Source organism: Pterocles gutturalis, unplaced genomic scaffold, assembly GCF_000699245.1.
Source record: "Pterocles gutturalis isolate BGI_N339 unplaced genomic scaffold, ASM69924v1 scaffold610, whole genome shotgun sequence".
NCBI classification, from domain to species: Eukaryota; Metazoa; Chordata; class Aves; order Pterocliformes; family Pteroclidae; genus Pterocles; species Pterocles gutturalis.
The window spans coordinates 21,069-32,050 of NW_010140344.1; the positions used below are offsets into that span (position 1 = coordinate 21,069).

The 10,982-nt window shown below is 55.2% G+C and overlaps 2 protein-coding genes across 2 annotated transcripts; one reads left to right on the forward strand and one right to left on the reverse strand.

The window, feature by feature from the left end:
* Window positions 1–1,117: 1,117 nt before the first annotated feature.
* Window positions 1,118–4,308, forward strand: LOC104469176 (galactose-3-O-sulfotransferase 2-like; the record flags this gene model as incomplete). Its single annotated transcript, XM_010083592.1, is given in 5 exon segments — window positions 1,118–1,228; window positions 1,838–2,108; window positions 2,407–2,775; window positions 3,464–4,012; window positions 4,015–4,308. Coding segments are annotated over 5 exon segments (1,594 nt in total), but the record flags the coding sequence as incomplete, so codon positions are not given.
* Window positions 4,309–7,567: 3,259 nt separating this feature from the next.
* LOC104469177 (aquaporin-12-like) lies at window positions 7,568–9,347 on the reverse strand. Its single transcript, XM_010083593.1, has 3 exons — window positions 8,744–9,347; window positions 8,195–8,311; window positions 7,568–7,752 (listed from the first exon to the last, which is right to left on the reverse strand). The coding sequence occupies exons 1-3, from the start codon at window positions 9,345–9,347 to the stop codon at window positions 7,568–7,570; spliced, it is 906 nt and encodes a 301-aa protein (XP_010081895.1).
* Window positions 9,348–10,982: the final 1,635 nt, after the last annotated feature.

A 10,982-nucleotide genomic window follows, 5' to 3' on the forward strand; every position in this document is an offset into this window, starting at 1 on the left:
CGATTTTTCTGGAACAAATCCACTTTTTCAATAGCAAACCCCATCTCCAGACCAGTACGAATGCGATGCCTGTGACCACTTCAGCCAGCCCCTGTTGCTGCCATTGGTAGCCCATCAAGCTCGTACTTCTCACACATCACAAGCCTGCCCAGTGTAGGAGATGATAAAGCACCACGGAGATGAAGAAACTCCGGGACAAGCAGGTCTGTGCAATCCCAGACCCATTCTCTTCGTCCAAAACTGACCGCTGAAGGAAGTGGGTAACACCAACAAGCACAGATTAGCTGTTGGAATGTGGCTTCCAAGCAGGGTCTGCCCAAATTTCTGCTCTCATTAATTCCTTCTGTTTAGATCCCTCTGTTCCCCGCTCAGCAAAGCAGCTGGTGCCTGCTCAGAGAGGGGAGAGCAGATGCCTGGGGCTTGCAGGCTGGACTCCCACCCAAGGAGGAGCCCTCAGCAGGAGATTTAACCAGATTCTCAGTACAAGCCATCTCCTGTTAGACAACAACAGGTTTCCTGGATAGAAACCATCAGAAATTAAATGCAAACTACTTCTTTTTTCCAGGAAGCTTAGTCCTCCAACTGCTCCCCTCCAGATTAAGACTATGATCAGACTCCCCCAGGGTTTGCCCTACAAACAGCAGAAGTCCTGAGGCAATGGTTTTTGTGGCCTGAATGTCCCCACACAGGTGGCAATCACCTCCAATGGCAGAAGGGGAGAGCAAGGAAACCAAAGGATTATTGTCTTTGTTTATAAAGATAGGGTCCAGATATTTCTAGGCCGGTCAGGGCAGGGCAAATGCCTGCCCCAGCTGCCGAGGAGGGAGCTCAGGCTGTGCCGGTAAGGCGTCTCTGAGCAGCCTTTACGGTTATCACTGTTTACCTTTCAGAGAGATATTTGTGTCCCAGCTGGAAATTTCCACCAGGCTACACCGCTCCAGCACAGCCTCTGAGGTTCATTGGTTATCGCTGCCTCTGCACCTCATCCACCCATGAAAACGGGACCTTACCTTAAAAAAAAAAATAATTTAAAAAGTCTCAAGGCTTCTTTCCCCTCTGCCTCACACACGCCATTTCTTCTACCTACTAATAGTCTGAAACGTCTGATTCCTTGCAGGAAGTTGAAAGCGATATACAGGTGCCAGCCAGGTCGGCTCTGGGTCTTCTTCAGCCTCCTCATCCTCCTCTTGGTCATGCTTCAAGTTGTGGAGAAGCTGCAGCCTCCCAGGTAGGTCCCAGGCAGGATTGCAAACCTGCACCTCCTCCTCCAGCCTCGCGCTGACCACTGAGGTGGGCTCAAAACCTGTCCCCCTGAAAACCACCCAACGGTCTTGTCTTTACACAAGGAGGAAAATCCAGGTGGGAGAGGACCCCTCTGGGGCTCTCATGCCCAACCCCTATGCTCTGAACAGAGCTGAACCTGCTCTGGATCTAGCCCTGGACTTTGTCCTTGCTGGGCTCAAAACCCTACAGCCCTTGAGCAACCTCCCAGTCCTCCCAGTTTGGGGTCATCTGCTAACTTTCCTCCAGCTTTACAGGGCCATCGTCTCATCTCTTCTCTTCCTCTGCCCCTTTCCACCAGCCCACAGTGCTCCAGTGGGACAGGGGCATTAGCATGTTGCTCCTGACCCATCCTTCTCTCCATGCACCTACCCTGACCTCCCAGGGCCATAGCGCCAAGCGGTCAAGTCCCAGCCCCACCAGCAATGCCACCCACCCCAAGAAAGATGGGGGAACGCACTTTAGGGTGTCTGCAGGGGGGTTTCGTTGAGCTGCAGAGGAGCTGTCCTCTTTGCACATGCCTTCCATCCTCTGCCTCACGTCTTCCTTGTTCCAGAAACTGCCGGTGCGAGCTGGAGCGTGCCCTGGAGCAGACCACAGACCATGGCCAGAAGAGGCTGGGCTATGCCCTCCAGACCCCTGAACTGCTGTGGGAAGACAATACCCCACGCTGGCGGAGGAAAGCCATGCCAAACCCCACTTCCACAGAGAGCACACAGGACATTTTTCATGTGCCTCTGGACTTCAGACAGGCAACCCTGCTGGAAAGCAGCCCGGGCAGCCAAGAGGAATACTGGACCTGGCAGCCCGTGGAGAGCAGCAAGAAGGTGAAAGCCCATCCTTCATCCATGAGGCTGAAATCCCAGATTCCTGGCTGGAGAAAAGCAACCAGAGAGGGTCTTTCTCTGAGTCTTCCTGGGAGGTTCTCCACAGTTTTAGGAGATGCTAATGCTGTCGCCAGCAAGTTCATAATCTTTGCAAACAGGGCGAATGCAGAGGAGCTCAGGAGAACGTCACCACCAGGAGCGACGCAGGCAGTGGTGCAGAGCCAGACTCAGCATCAAGCCATGGGTTCCCTACAAAAAACTTAGACACACCGTACCAAGTTCAGCTCAACCTCCACAGGCAGAGGACTTTCACAGGACAGACCCGGGGAGGGAATTCTTCCCAAGCTGGACAGAAGTCTCTATGGCTGACAAAGTGACTCTTGGAGAAGGCCAGCAGGTCAAAAGGGTCTCCTCTCAAGGAGAGACCTGTGAGCCCAAAACTGACATTGTTTTCCTAAAAGTCCACAAGAGTGCCAGCAGCACTGTCATGAACGTCCTCTTCCGCTTCGGCGAGACACACAACCTCACCTTTGCCTTCCCCAGCGGGGGTGGCAACCAGCTCTTCTACCCACGCCCCTTCCTGGCAAAGTTTGTGGAGGGCTTCAACCCCGGGAGCCCTCGGCGGTTCAACATCCTCTGCCACCACATGCGATTCCTGCGGCCAGAGGTACGGGCAAAGTTGCGATGCCTTGGGAGGGGCAAATGGGGTTGGGGGGAGAGGGGCTTGTGGGGAGCAAGTTGGGACACCTGGAGAATGTGTAAACTCTTTGGGGATGGAGCTGGATGCAGACAGGATTGCCCCCAGGTACCTTGCATCTTGTGGGCGTCTCCTGAGAGCTTCTGGAGACAGGTTTGATGAATCGTTGTGCTGCGAACTAAGCCAAGCCAGTGGACAGCATCTGGAGCAGTCAGTAGATATCGTCTAGTTCTTGTCTGGTGGGCCCTGGGAAGGTGTCTTGCTCCATGGACAAGCCCAGAGGGCACCAGCTGCAAGAGGAGAACTCCTTAAGCGCATCAGCTCAGGTCAGCCGTGCCCAGCATCCACCCACCTGGATGCCACTTGAGGACACGCAGATCAGGGGAAAGGCAAGGAGACAGCCCAGACAGGCCACCCAGCTGTGGCAGCAGGTAGCTGGGAGCTTTGGTCACCATTTTCCCCATGTACCTCTTCTGGGGCTCCCCCGCAGCTGACACAAACAAAAAACTTTGGTGAGCTGCACCCTGAAACCCTCCCCAGCACCCACCATCTCCCACCCCAGCAAGCGTTCCTGCTTCCCAGCAGAGCCCAGGCTTGCAAGCGAGCAGGTCCCTTCTCCCTACCCCACCTTTAAAAACCTCCTTTTTCTCCTCTGCAGGTGCAGAAAGTGGTGCCCAGCTCCGCCATCTACTTCTCCATCCTGAGGAACCCTGTGCAGCTCATGGAGTCCTCCTTCATGTACTACAAGGGCACATCGGCTTTCTCCCGCCCCCGCAGCCTGGAGGAGTTCCTCAGCCAGCCCTACCGCTACTACAACCCCGCCAACAGCGACAGCCACTACGCCAGGAACCTCATGACGTTCGACTTTGGCTTCAATCCCGATGGAGAAGTCTCTGTCAAGCGGGTGGAACTCATGCTGAGGGCCATCGAGGCGTCCTTTGACTTGCTCCTCATCTCCGAGTACTTCGACGAGTCAATGGTGCTGCTGAAGGAGATGCTGTGCTGGGACCTGGACAGCGTTGTCTCCTTCCCGCTCAACAGCCGGGACAGCAGCACCAAGGCCCCCCTCTCGGACACCATCGTGGAGAAGATCAAGGACTGGAACAGGCTGGACTGGGAAATCTACACCCACTTCAACAGGACCTTCTGGGAAAGGATCGACCGAGACATCGGCAGGGAGCGGATGTGCCGGGAAGTGAAGGCGCTCCAAAAAAAAAGCGGGGGGCAGAGCTGGCGAGGCCCTGCCTGCAAGGGGTAGGCAGCGTGGCCCCCAAGGACATCAAGGACTCTTCCCTCCAGCCCCTCCAGCACGGCAACGCGAAGATCTTGGGCTATAACCTCAAGCAGGGCTTGGATCAGGAGACGGAGCGTATGTGCCGGCGGCTGGTGACCCCGGAGCTGCAGTACAGCAGTGCTCTCTACAAGAAGCAGTTTGCCCAGAAGCCCCCCGAAACCCCCCAGCCCGCTCCCTCTCAGCACAGGCTGGATGGCACCCAAAACTGAGCCTCCTTGTCCCCTCCAGCCAACTTTGCTGAGAGGCACCCGCCTCCTGGGCTCGGGGTCTGGCAGGGGGACAGGCAGCTGCCCGCGAGAGCCCCCGGCCACCTGGGTCTGTGCAGGACTGTGCACAAGCTCTTGGGTGCTGCACGCTGCTGTCCCCGTGGAGCAGGATGGGCTGCAACGGGGGATCCCAGGGGCTCGACGGGACGTGACTCTCCCGTGGTAGGTCCTGGGCAAAGAGGGCAAAGCCCCGACCAGTGGCCAAACCCTCGGAGGAGGTGATCCGGGGCTTTGTGCCGTGTAGGACTGACGCTGGCAGCGAGGAGCAGAGCCAGGAGGGCAGCCCAAGTCCTCGGCCCCACGCCAGAGACCGCAACAGTGCAGGGCCAAGCTGTAAATCAGAGCTGCAGAGCTTGATTTACAGCTTGGGAACAAGTCTGTCTGTCCAGCTGTGGCTCTCCTCCAGTACGCCTTTAATGCTACTGTGCTGGAAAAGCAGCACCTTAATTAAAAATAACAATATTCCCCATCTCACCCTCAGTTCTATTAAGTTCTCCCTAATTACATCAGTCTGCCCAGTAGACAATATCTCCCCAGCAGCCCAAGAAACAGACCTCAAACATCTGAAAATGTCCTGGGGGGGGAGGGAGAATCCTGCATTTTTTTGCCCTGACTTGTGTGGTTACACACTGCCTTCAGATGCTGCACTCCTACGCTGCGTTTATAGGATGAGCATCCCACCCCGGAGCTGATGCTGACACTGACTGCAAGTACCCATGTGTCCTGGAGCCATCTCGTGAGCATCTCTGCAGCCAGGCATCCCAACCCACCGCTTGGAGCGGCTGGGGGAACGTTCTACGCTCTGCTTGGGCTAAAACACCACAAGAATGGGTGGTGGTGAGCTAGCCAACCTTACTTTTCACATCATACACTTATCCTCAAATCAAAAGCAGAGCCAACAAATCAGTTTGAATCAGCGGAGGCCCCATCTCAGGATTTTCAGCACAATTTCCAAACTAAAAGAGGTTCAGAAAAAATTGCTAAGGGGATCTGAGCATCCCAGGCTCTCCTTTAGCCAGCAGAGCTTTAGCCTCAGAGTTTTTTTGTTTCCACTGAAGGTGCCTCCCCTCCTGCTCCCTGTTGGACCAGGATAAACGCCAGACTGCATTCCCACCGCCCTTCCCCGGAAGGGACCAGGCAGCTCCAAGCATCCGGCCCAGCACGATGCAGGGGCATCAGTTTTGGGGTGTTTGCTGCATGGGTTTCGCGGTGTTGATTGTTCCATAAAGTTTCATCTCTCAGGCGTGTCCACGTATCGCTGCGTTGGCCCCTTCCTTCATTTCTCCTGTTGGGACACGGTGTGGTCTCGTGGTTTGCAGAGGTCCAGCTCTCCTTTGGGTTCCTGGGTGGTCTCTGGGTCACCCCAGAGGGGAATCCCACACCGGAGTAAGGGAGGTGTGCATCCCATGGGCAGCGTCGCCAGGGTTGTCCCCCAAAAACCCACAGGGGACATGAGGGGGTGCAGGGAGGAGCAGGGCTGGCAGCCGGGGCAGGGGACACCACGTGTCCGGGTACCAAACCCAGGTCTGACACTTTCACTCTGGATTTTAATCAGGTGCCACTTCCCTATTCACTGTTTGCGACTTGGAAAATAGAAGCCGATCTTCCCTGCTCGAGCTCCCGCTGAGGTGACCGAGGGCAGGGACACTTGGACAGCCTGAGCATCATGTGCCCCCCGGACCCACTTGCATGAAAAGCTCAGCCTCCCCCACAGCACGTACCCTGCCGATTGCACCAGAAAGCCGTGGTGCCTCAGGAATATATTCAACTCAGTAATCTTCCCAGAGAAGTCCTGCAAAATTGCAAAATGCAGAAGCTGCCTGTTCTCAGCAGGGGACACCTCGGGGCAGCAGCTCGGGACCCAGCCATACCCTGCTCCAGGGATGCTGCACATGGGATTTCCCCAGCCCCTGCTCTTCCCCCATGGAGAGACCCCCTGGGTGCAGTACCCACGGGGTGCCCCAGCCCCAGCGTTGCCTGGAGGGAGCCCCGTGGACCTAAGCAGGCATTTCCCCCAAATTACCCCCCTTCCAGAGCAAGCAACCAGCAGGGCAGAGTTGGTTTGGACATCTGCATGGCATCTCCCATTTTTGGGGATCAGATGGGCTGATCTCCCCCTGCAGAGATCCCAGGAATAACATCACTCACCTTAATGCCAATCACAACATTCTTCTTTTTAATTATTATTTCCACAAATTGTTATTTTATCTTTAGGAGTATTTCCCGTAAACAGAGAGGAACCCGGGGATGCATTTGCTCACCCACACCGGCTGCGTCCCGGCTGCCCCGGGCTTGGTTTTTAAGCACAGACCCTTTGTGCACCGTTTCTTGGTGCCTTGCAGCGTACGAAACCCAGGCTAAGCACCACGTCACAGAGGAGCCGGGGCTCCTGTGGCCAGTCAACTCCCTTGTCCTGAAGCATGTTTAATTCCTATCCAAGACCTGCCAGGTTCAGCCTGTGCAATTCAAGGACCTCGTTTTAACTCCAAGAGTTGGTTTTTAAGCACAGACCCTTTGTGCACCGTTTCTTGGTGCCTTGCAGCGTACGAAACCCAGGCTAAGCACCACGTCACAGAGGAGCCGGGGCTCCTGTGGCCAGTCAACTCCCTTGTCCTGAAGCATGTTTAATTCCTATCCAAGACCTGCCAGGTTCAGCCTGTGCAATTCAAGGACCTCGTTTTAACTCCAAGAGCACCGATTTTTGACCAATATCCATTTAGTAACTTGAAAGATCAAAGCCTGCTTCCTCCTCTTCCCACATTTCCAAGGCGGTTACGAGTTTATGTTGTATTTTTATAGCTGCAAGAGACCCAGTCGGATTATTTCAAGCACTGCATGATGGCTCACAGCTACCCACGTAATGGTCCTGAATTTCTGTCAGCTTCCTGTCAATGCAAAACAGCCAACAATGTATACAAAAGCATTGGGTTTTTTTCCCCCACCGAGCCAGAGATGCAGGCTTGAAACATTTTGGGCTCTCCAGGGAGATTTTCAAAGCTGTTCCCAAAGGAGCTCAGGGATTCAGACATCCTCCAAGGCCAGCTTGGCCCATTCCTTTGCGATGCTTTAAAAAAAATAAACCTGCAGCAGGGACAGAACAGGCAGGATGGATTCTGGGCGGGATGAGCCGCAAAATCCTCCGTGTCAGGAACCTGCTCCCAGGAGAGGGGCTGCAGGGACCGCCTTGGCCCCTGGCTGCAGCTCAGGCATGAGGCTCGGTGTTGCTCTTCTCCCCTTTCCTCTTCTGCCGTGCTTCATCACCCTCCGCGTGTGCCGCTGCCACCCTCGCCTTGGGGATCTTGTATTTGCTCTTCTGGCTGTAAAGGAGGTTCTTCTGGAAGAGTCGGGGGATGTTACCTTGGTAGAGCAGGAGGGCAGCGAGCATCCCTGAAATGAGAGCACGGAGCCTTTCTGGGTGCTGCATCCAGCACCTCCGCCCTCCCTGTGCCTGAGCAGCAGGGATTCTCAGGCCCTTGCCCCAACCTTCATCATGACCAAAAAGTAGCTCAGCACCACTGAAGTCCCCACTGACAGCATCTGAAAGACCCTCGCTAGATTACTTCAAGGCGAATTTAACCATTGTGTCCTCAACATCATATTGAGGCTTTTTTCAAACCGAAAGGGCCATAAACCACATAGGGTTTGGATTTTTTTAAAAAAATGGACAGCAAAGGGATGACTCGACTGACAGGGAAGGGGGACAGAACAGGACACTTGCCACTGGCAACACCCAAGTTCAGCCCTTTGCCAGGAGCAGTTTGCCTTACGCCCACCTTGCCCATTGCCCCCCCATCCCAGCCCCTGCCCCTCGGTACCTCCCAGCTCTTACCCGCCAGGGGCCCTAGCCAGTAAACCTGGACGTAGTCCCAAAAGCTGCTCCCCGAGCAGTGGAAGGTGGCAGCTGTGGCCAGGGCAGGGTTGAAGAAGGCTCCTGTGAACGGTCCGGCTGTGTGGGAAGAGAAACGTGGCCATCAGTCACAGCCTTTGAAAGGCTGACAAAGAGCTGGAGCAGGAGACCTGCCACCCCTCCTGCCTCCCCGGAGCATCTCTGCGGCTGCGCAGCGCCGGCGTCTCTCAGACTGTGTAATAGCAGCACACAGGGAAATCCCCCCTTGTTTCCCTGAGCTCTGCGGGAAGCAGAAGAGCTCAGCATGGGACTGAGGGGTTCTCCAGTCTTGGGGAAAGCTACGGCTTCTTATGTGCTGACATTTCACTTGTGCCCATCATCCCAAAATGAATTTTGCCCCAAATAAGTAGGAAACAAACATCTCTAATAATCGTTCTCTCTCAAGTCCCAGAAGATGAAAAAGGGACTGTTCCTCCCTCATAAATTAGGTGTTCTTCTACATGACTTCTAAGAAAGGCAGGTGCTGCTCACCTATGTAGGTCAGGAGGGTGACGGTCATGGCCAGGGCAGGGACCCGGTACATCGGGTGACTCTGTTGCAACTTGAGAAGGACAAGGTGGAAGAGGAAAGAGCAGGTCCCTTCCACAAAGGCAGCGTGGTGCAGGGACGTGTGGATGGAAGAGCTGCACTCTGACGCCATCAGGTTCTGGATGAGGTGGAAATGCGTCAGCTCCCAGGACCAGTAGAGCTTGGTGACAGCCCAACCCATCCCCATCCCTGCGCCCTGGGCCAGCAGCTTGGCAATGGTTGCGGAGAAGCTGGACTCAAGGAGGAACTCCTGGAGAGAGACGGTGGGGTTGGCAGATGCTCCATCAAAAGAGGCGCCATGAAGCACGAAGAGCAGGAAGAGCAGAGTGAGGACCACGTCGGGGCCAAAGCCACCCCCCCACGGGCCGACCTCCAACAGCATCCTCAGCTCCAGGCAGCTCATGCACAACTGTAACGAGCCAGCAAGTTCTCTGGCAAGGCAGCCATATGCTCCAGGAGACAGAAACCTCTTGGAAATCCTCCTGAGCACCTGGCACACCCCAACAACCAGGAAAAAAAAAGCAAGGGAGACGTTCAGGCCAGCCATAGCACAGGCTGCACCGTTGGGAGAGGCTGGAAGGAGCAGAGAAAGCTTCTGCACCTCCTCTTTATAAACCCACGCGGAAGCAAACGTGGCGCAGCCGGACAGGCTTGGGAAACACTGCACATGCTGCCCTCTCCTCTGCGGGGCAACGCCTGCTGCAGCAGGGAGATGATGGGCTCACCTGCAGCTGGATCAGCTAAAAAGTTGTTTGTCCCAGCAAGCAAGTCCCAGTGCCATCTCCTCCGCATGGTCGCTGAGCCTCCAAACCCCAGCGTTCCTATCCGAGAGCCTGCAGTGGCTCCATGGAGATGCTCAGGTCTTCCAGGAGGAGCAAAAACCTTCATTTTGTTTCTGCTTGGCACCATAAAACATTACTTCTTCCCCCAATCCCAAAGCCTGGGATGCACGGAGGCTCTTCAAAAGCCAGCAAGCCATGTGAGAAGTCCACGTTTCTCCAGGGCAGAGCCACTCTAAGCCACAGCAAAGTCCATCTGTGTCCAACTGGAGAGCCTGGCTGGCTCACCTCTTCTGTCCTTGTCTCGAGTAAGACCTCACCTTGTTGGTGGTGGCACTAATTGCATGTGCCATTGGGCTGCAGGTGGCATTTTAGTGACAGTGACATTTCAACTCCTGCTGGTAACACACATATTGGGGACAGGCTCTGTCCCAGTGCCACCAAAGCCACCAAAACCACCCCATGGTGTAATCATTACCCGACTTCTGAAACCCACACCATCTAAACATCTAAATACCGTTGGGTTGGACCTTTGAACACACGATGGTGTCAGCAGCAGGCATAGCTGACAAAATACACCATATATTCTCCATGCACGACACTAGCGGTTGCATCCTGTGCCCCAGTTCCTGCCAGGTCACTGTGGACCCCCAGACTCCCGCCGCTGGGGTCTGCAGGAAGAAAGGGGACAGTGAGCAACAAGAAGTGCAGGAGCAGTGCAGGCCCCAGCGGGAAGGGTGGGATCAGGTGGATAATGTCACATAATGTCGGCGTCTCACGTTTAACAGTTCATTACGCGGCTCCTGGGTCACTTCCCTGCTCTGCAGCAGAAAGAGCACCACAGTGAGCCCACACGTCCCATCCCTACCGGGGGAACAGCATCTCCTCCATCGCTTCAGGGAGAAAGATGCCCAGCTGGATATAATAGAAATTGCCAGGAGAGACAGGTTGGAAGCACACTTGAGCCAGGGATGAGGCACTTCATAGAGCCGGATCCAACTACGGCAGCGCAGAGTAACCAGGAGCATACTCTTCATTGGCGTCGGAGCTGCTCGGACCACAGTGTTTGGGGAGGGCATTTTTGAGATGTTTGTGAAGGTCACGGCCAGCCTCAGCATCTCCTCCTCTAACACTCTCCTTCCTTTCATCCTCATTCCCACGCTCATTGGGTCACCCCGTGCCCACCCAAGCGTGGTTTGGGGAAGGTTCCTGGTCCCCAGCGATCGCCACACGCAGGACTTGCTTTGGGAACCTTGGGAAGCCCGAGCAAGGAGAGGGCCCATGCTGCAAACAGCCCATCAGCCAGGCCCTCCCCTTCTCCCCACCAGGACTGCCCTGCTTTTGGCTGGCCTGCCTCAAAACTTAGCGCAATTTTCCCATTTTTAACCCATTGCTCTCTCCAG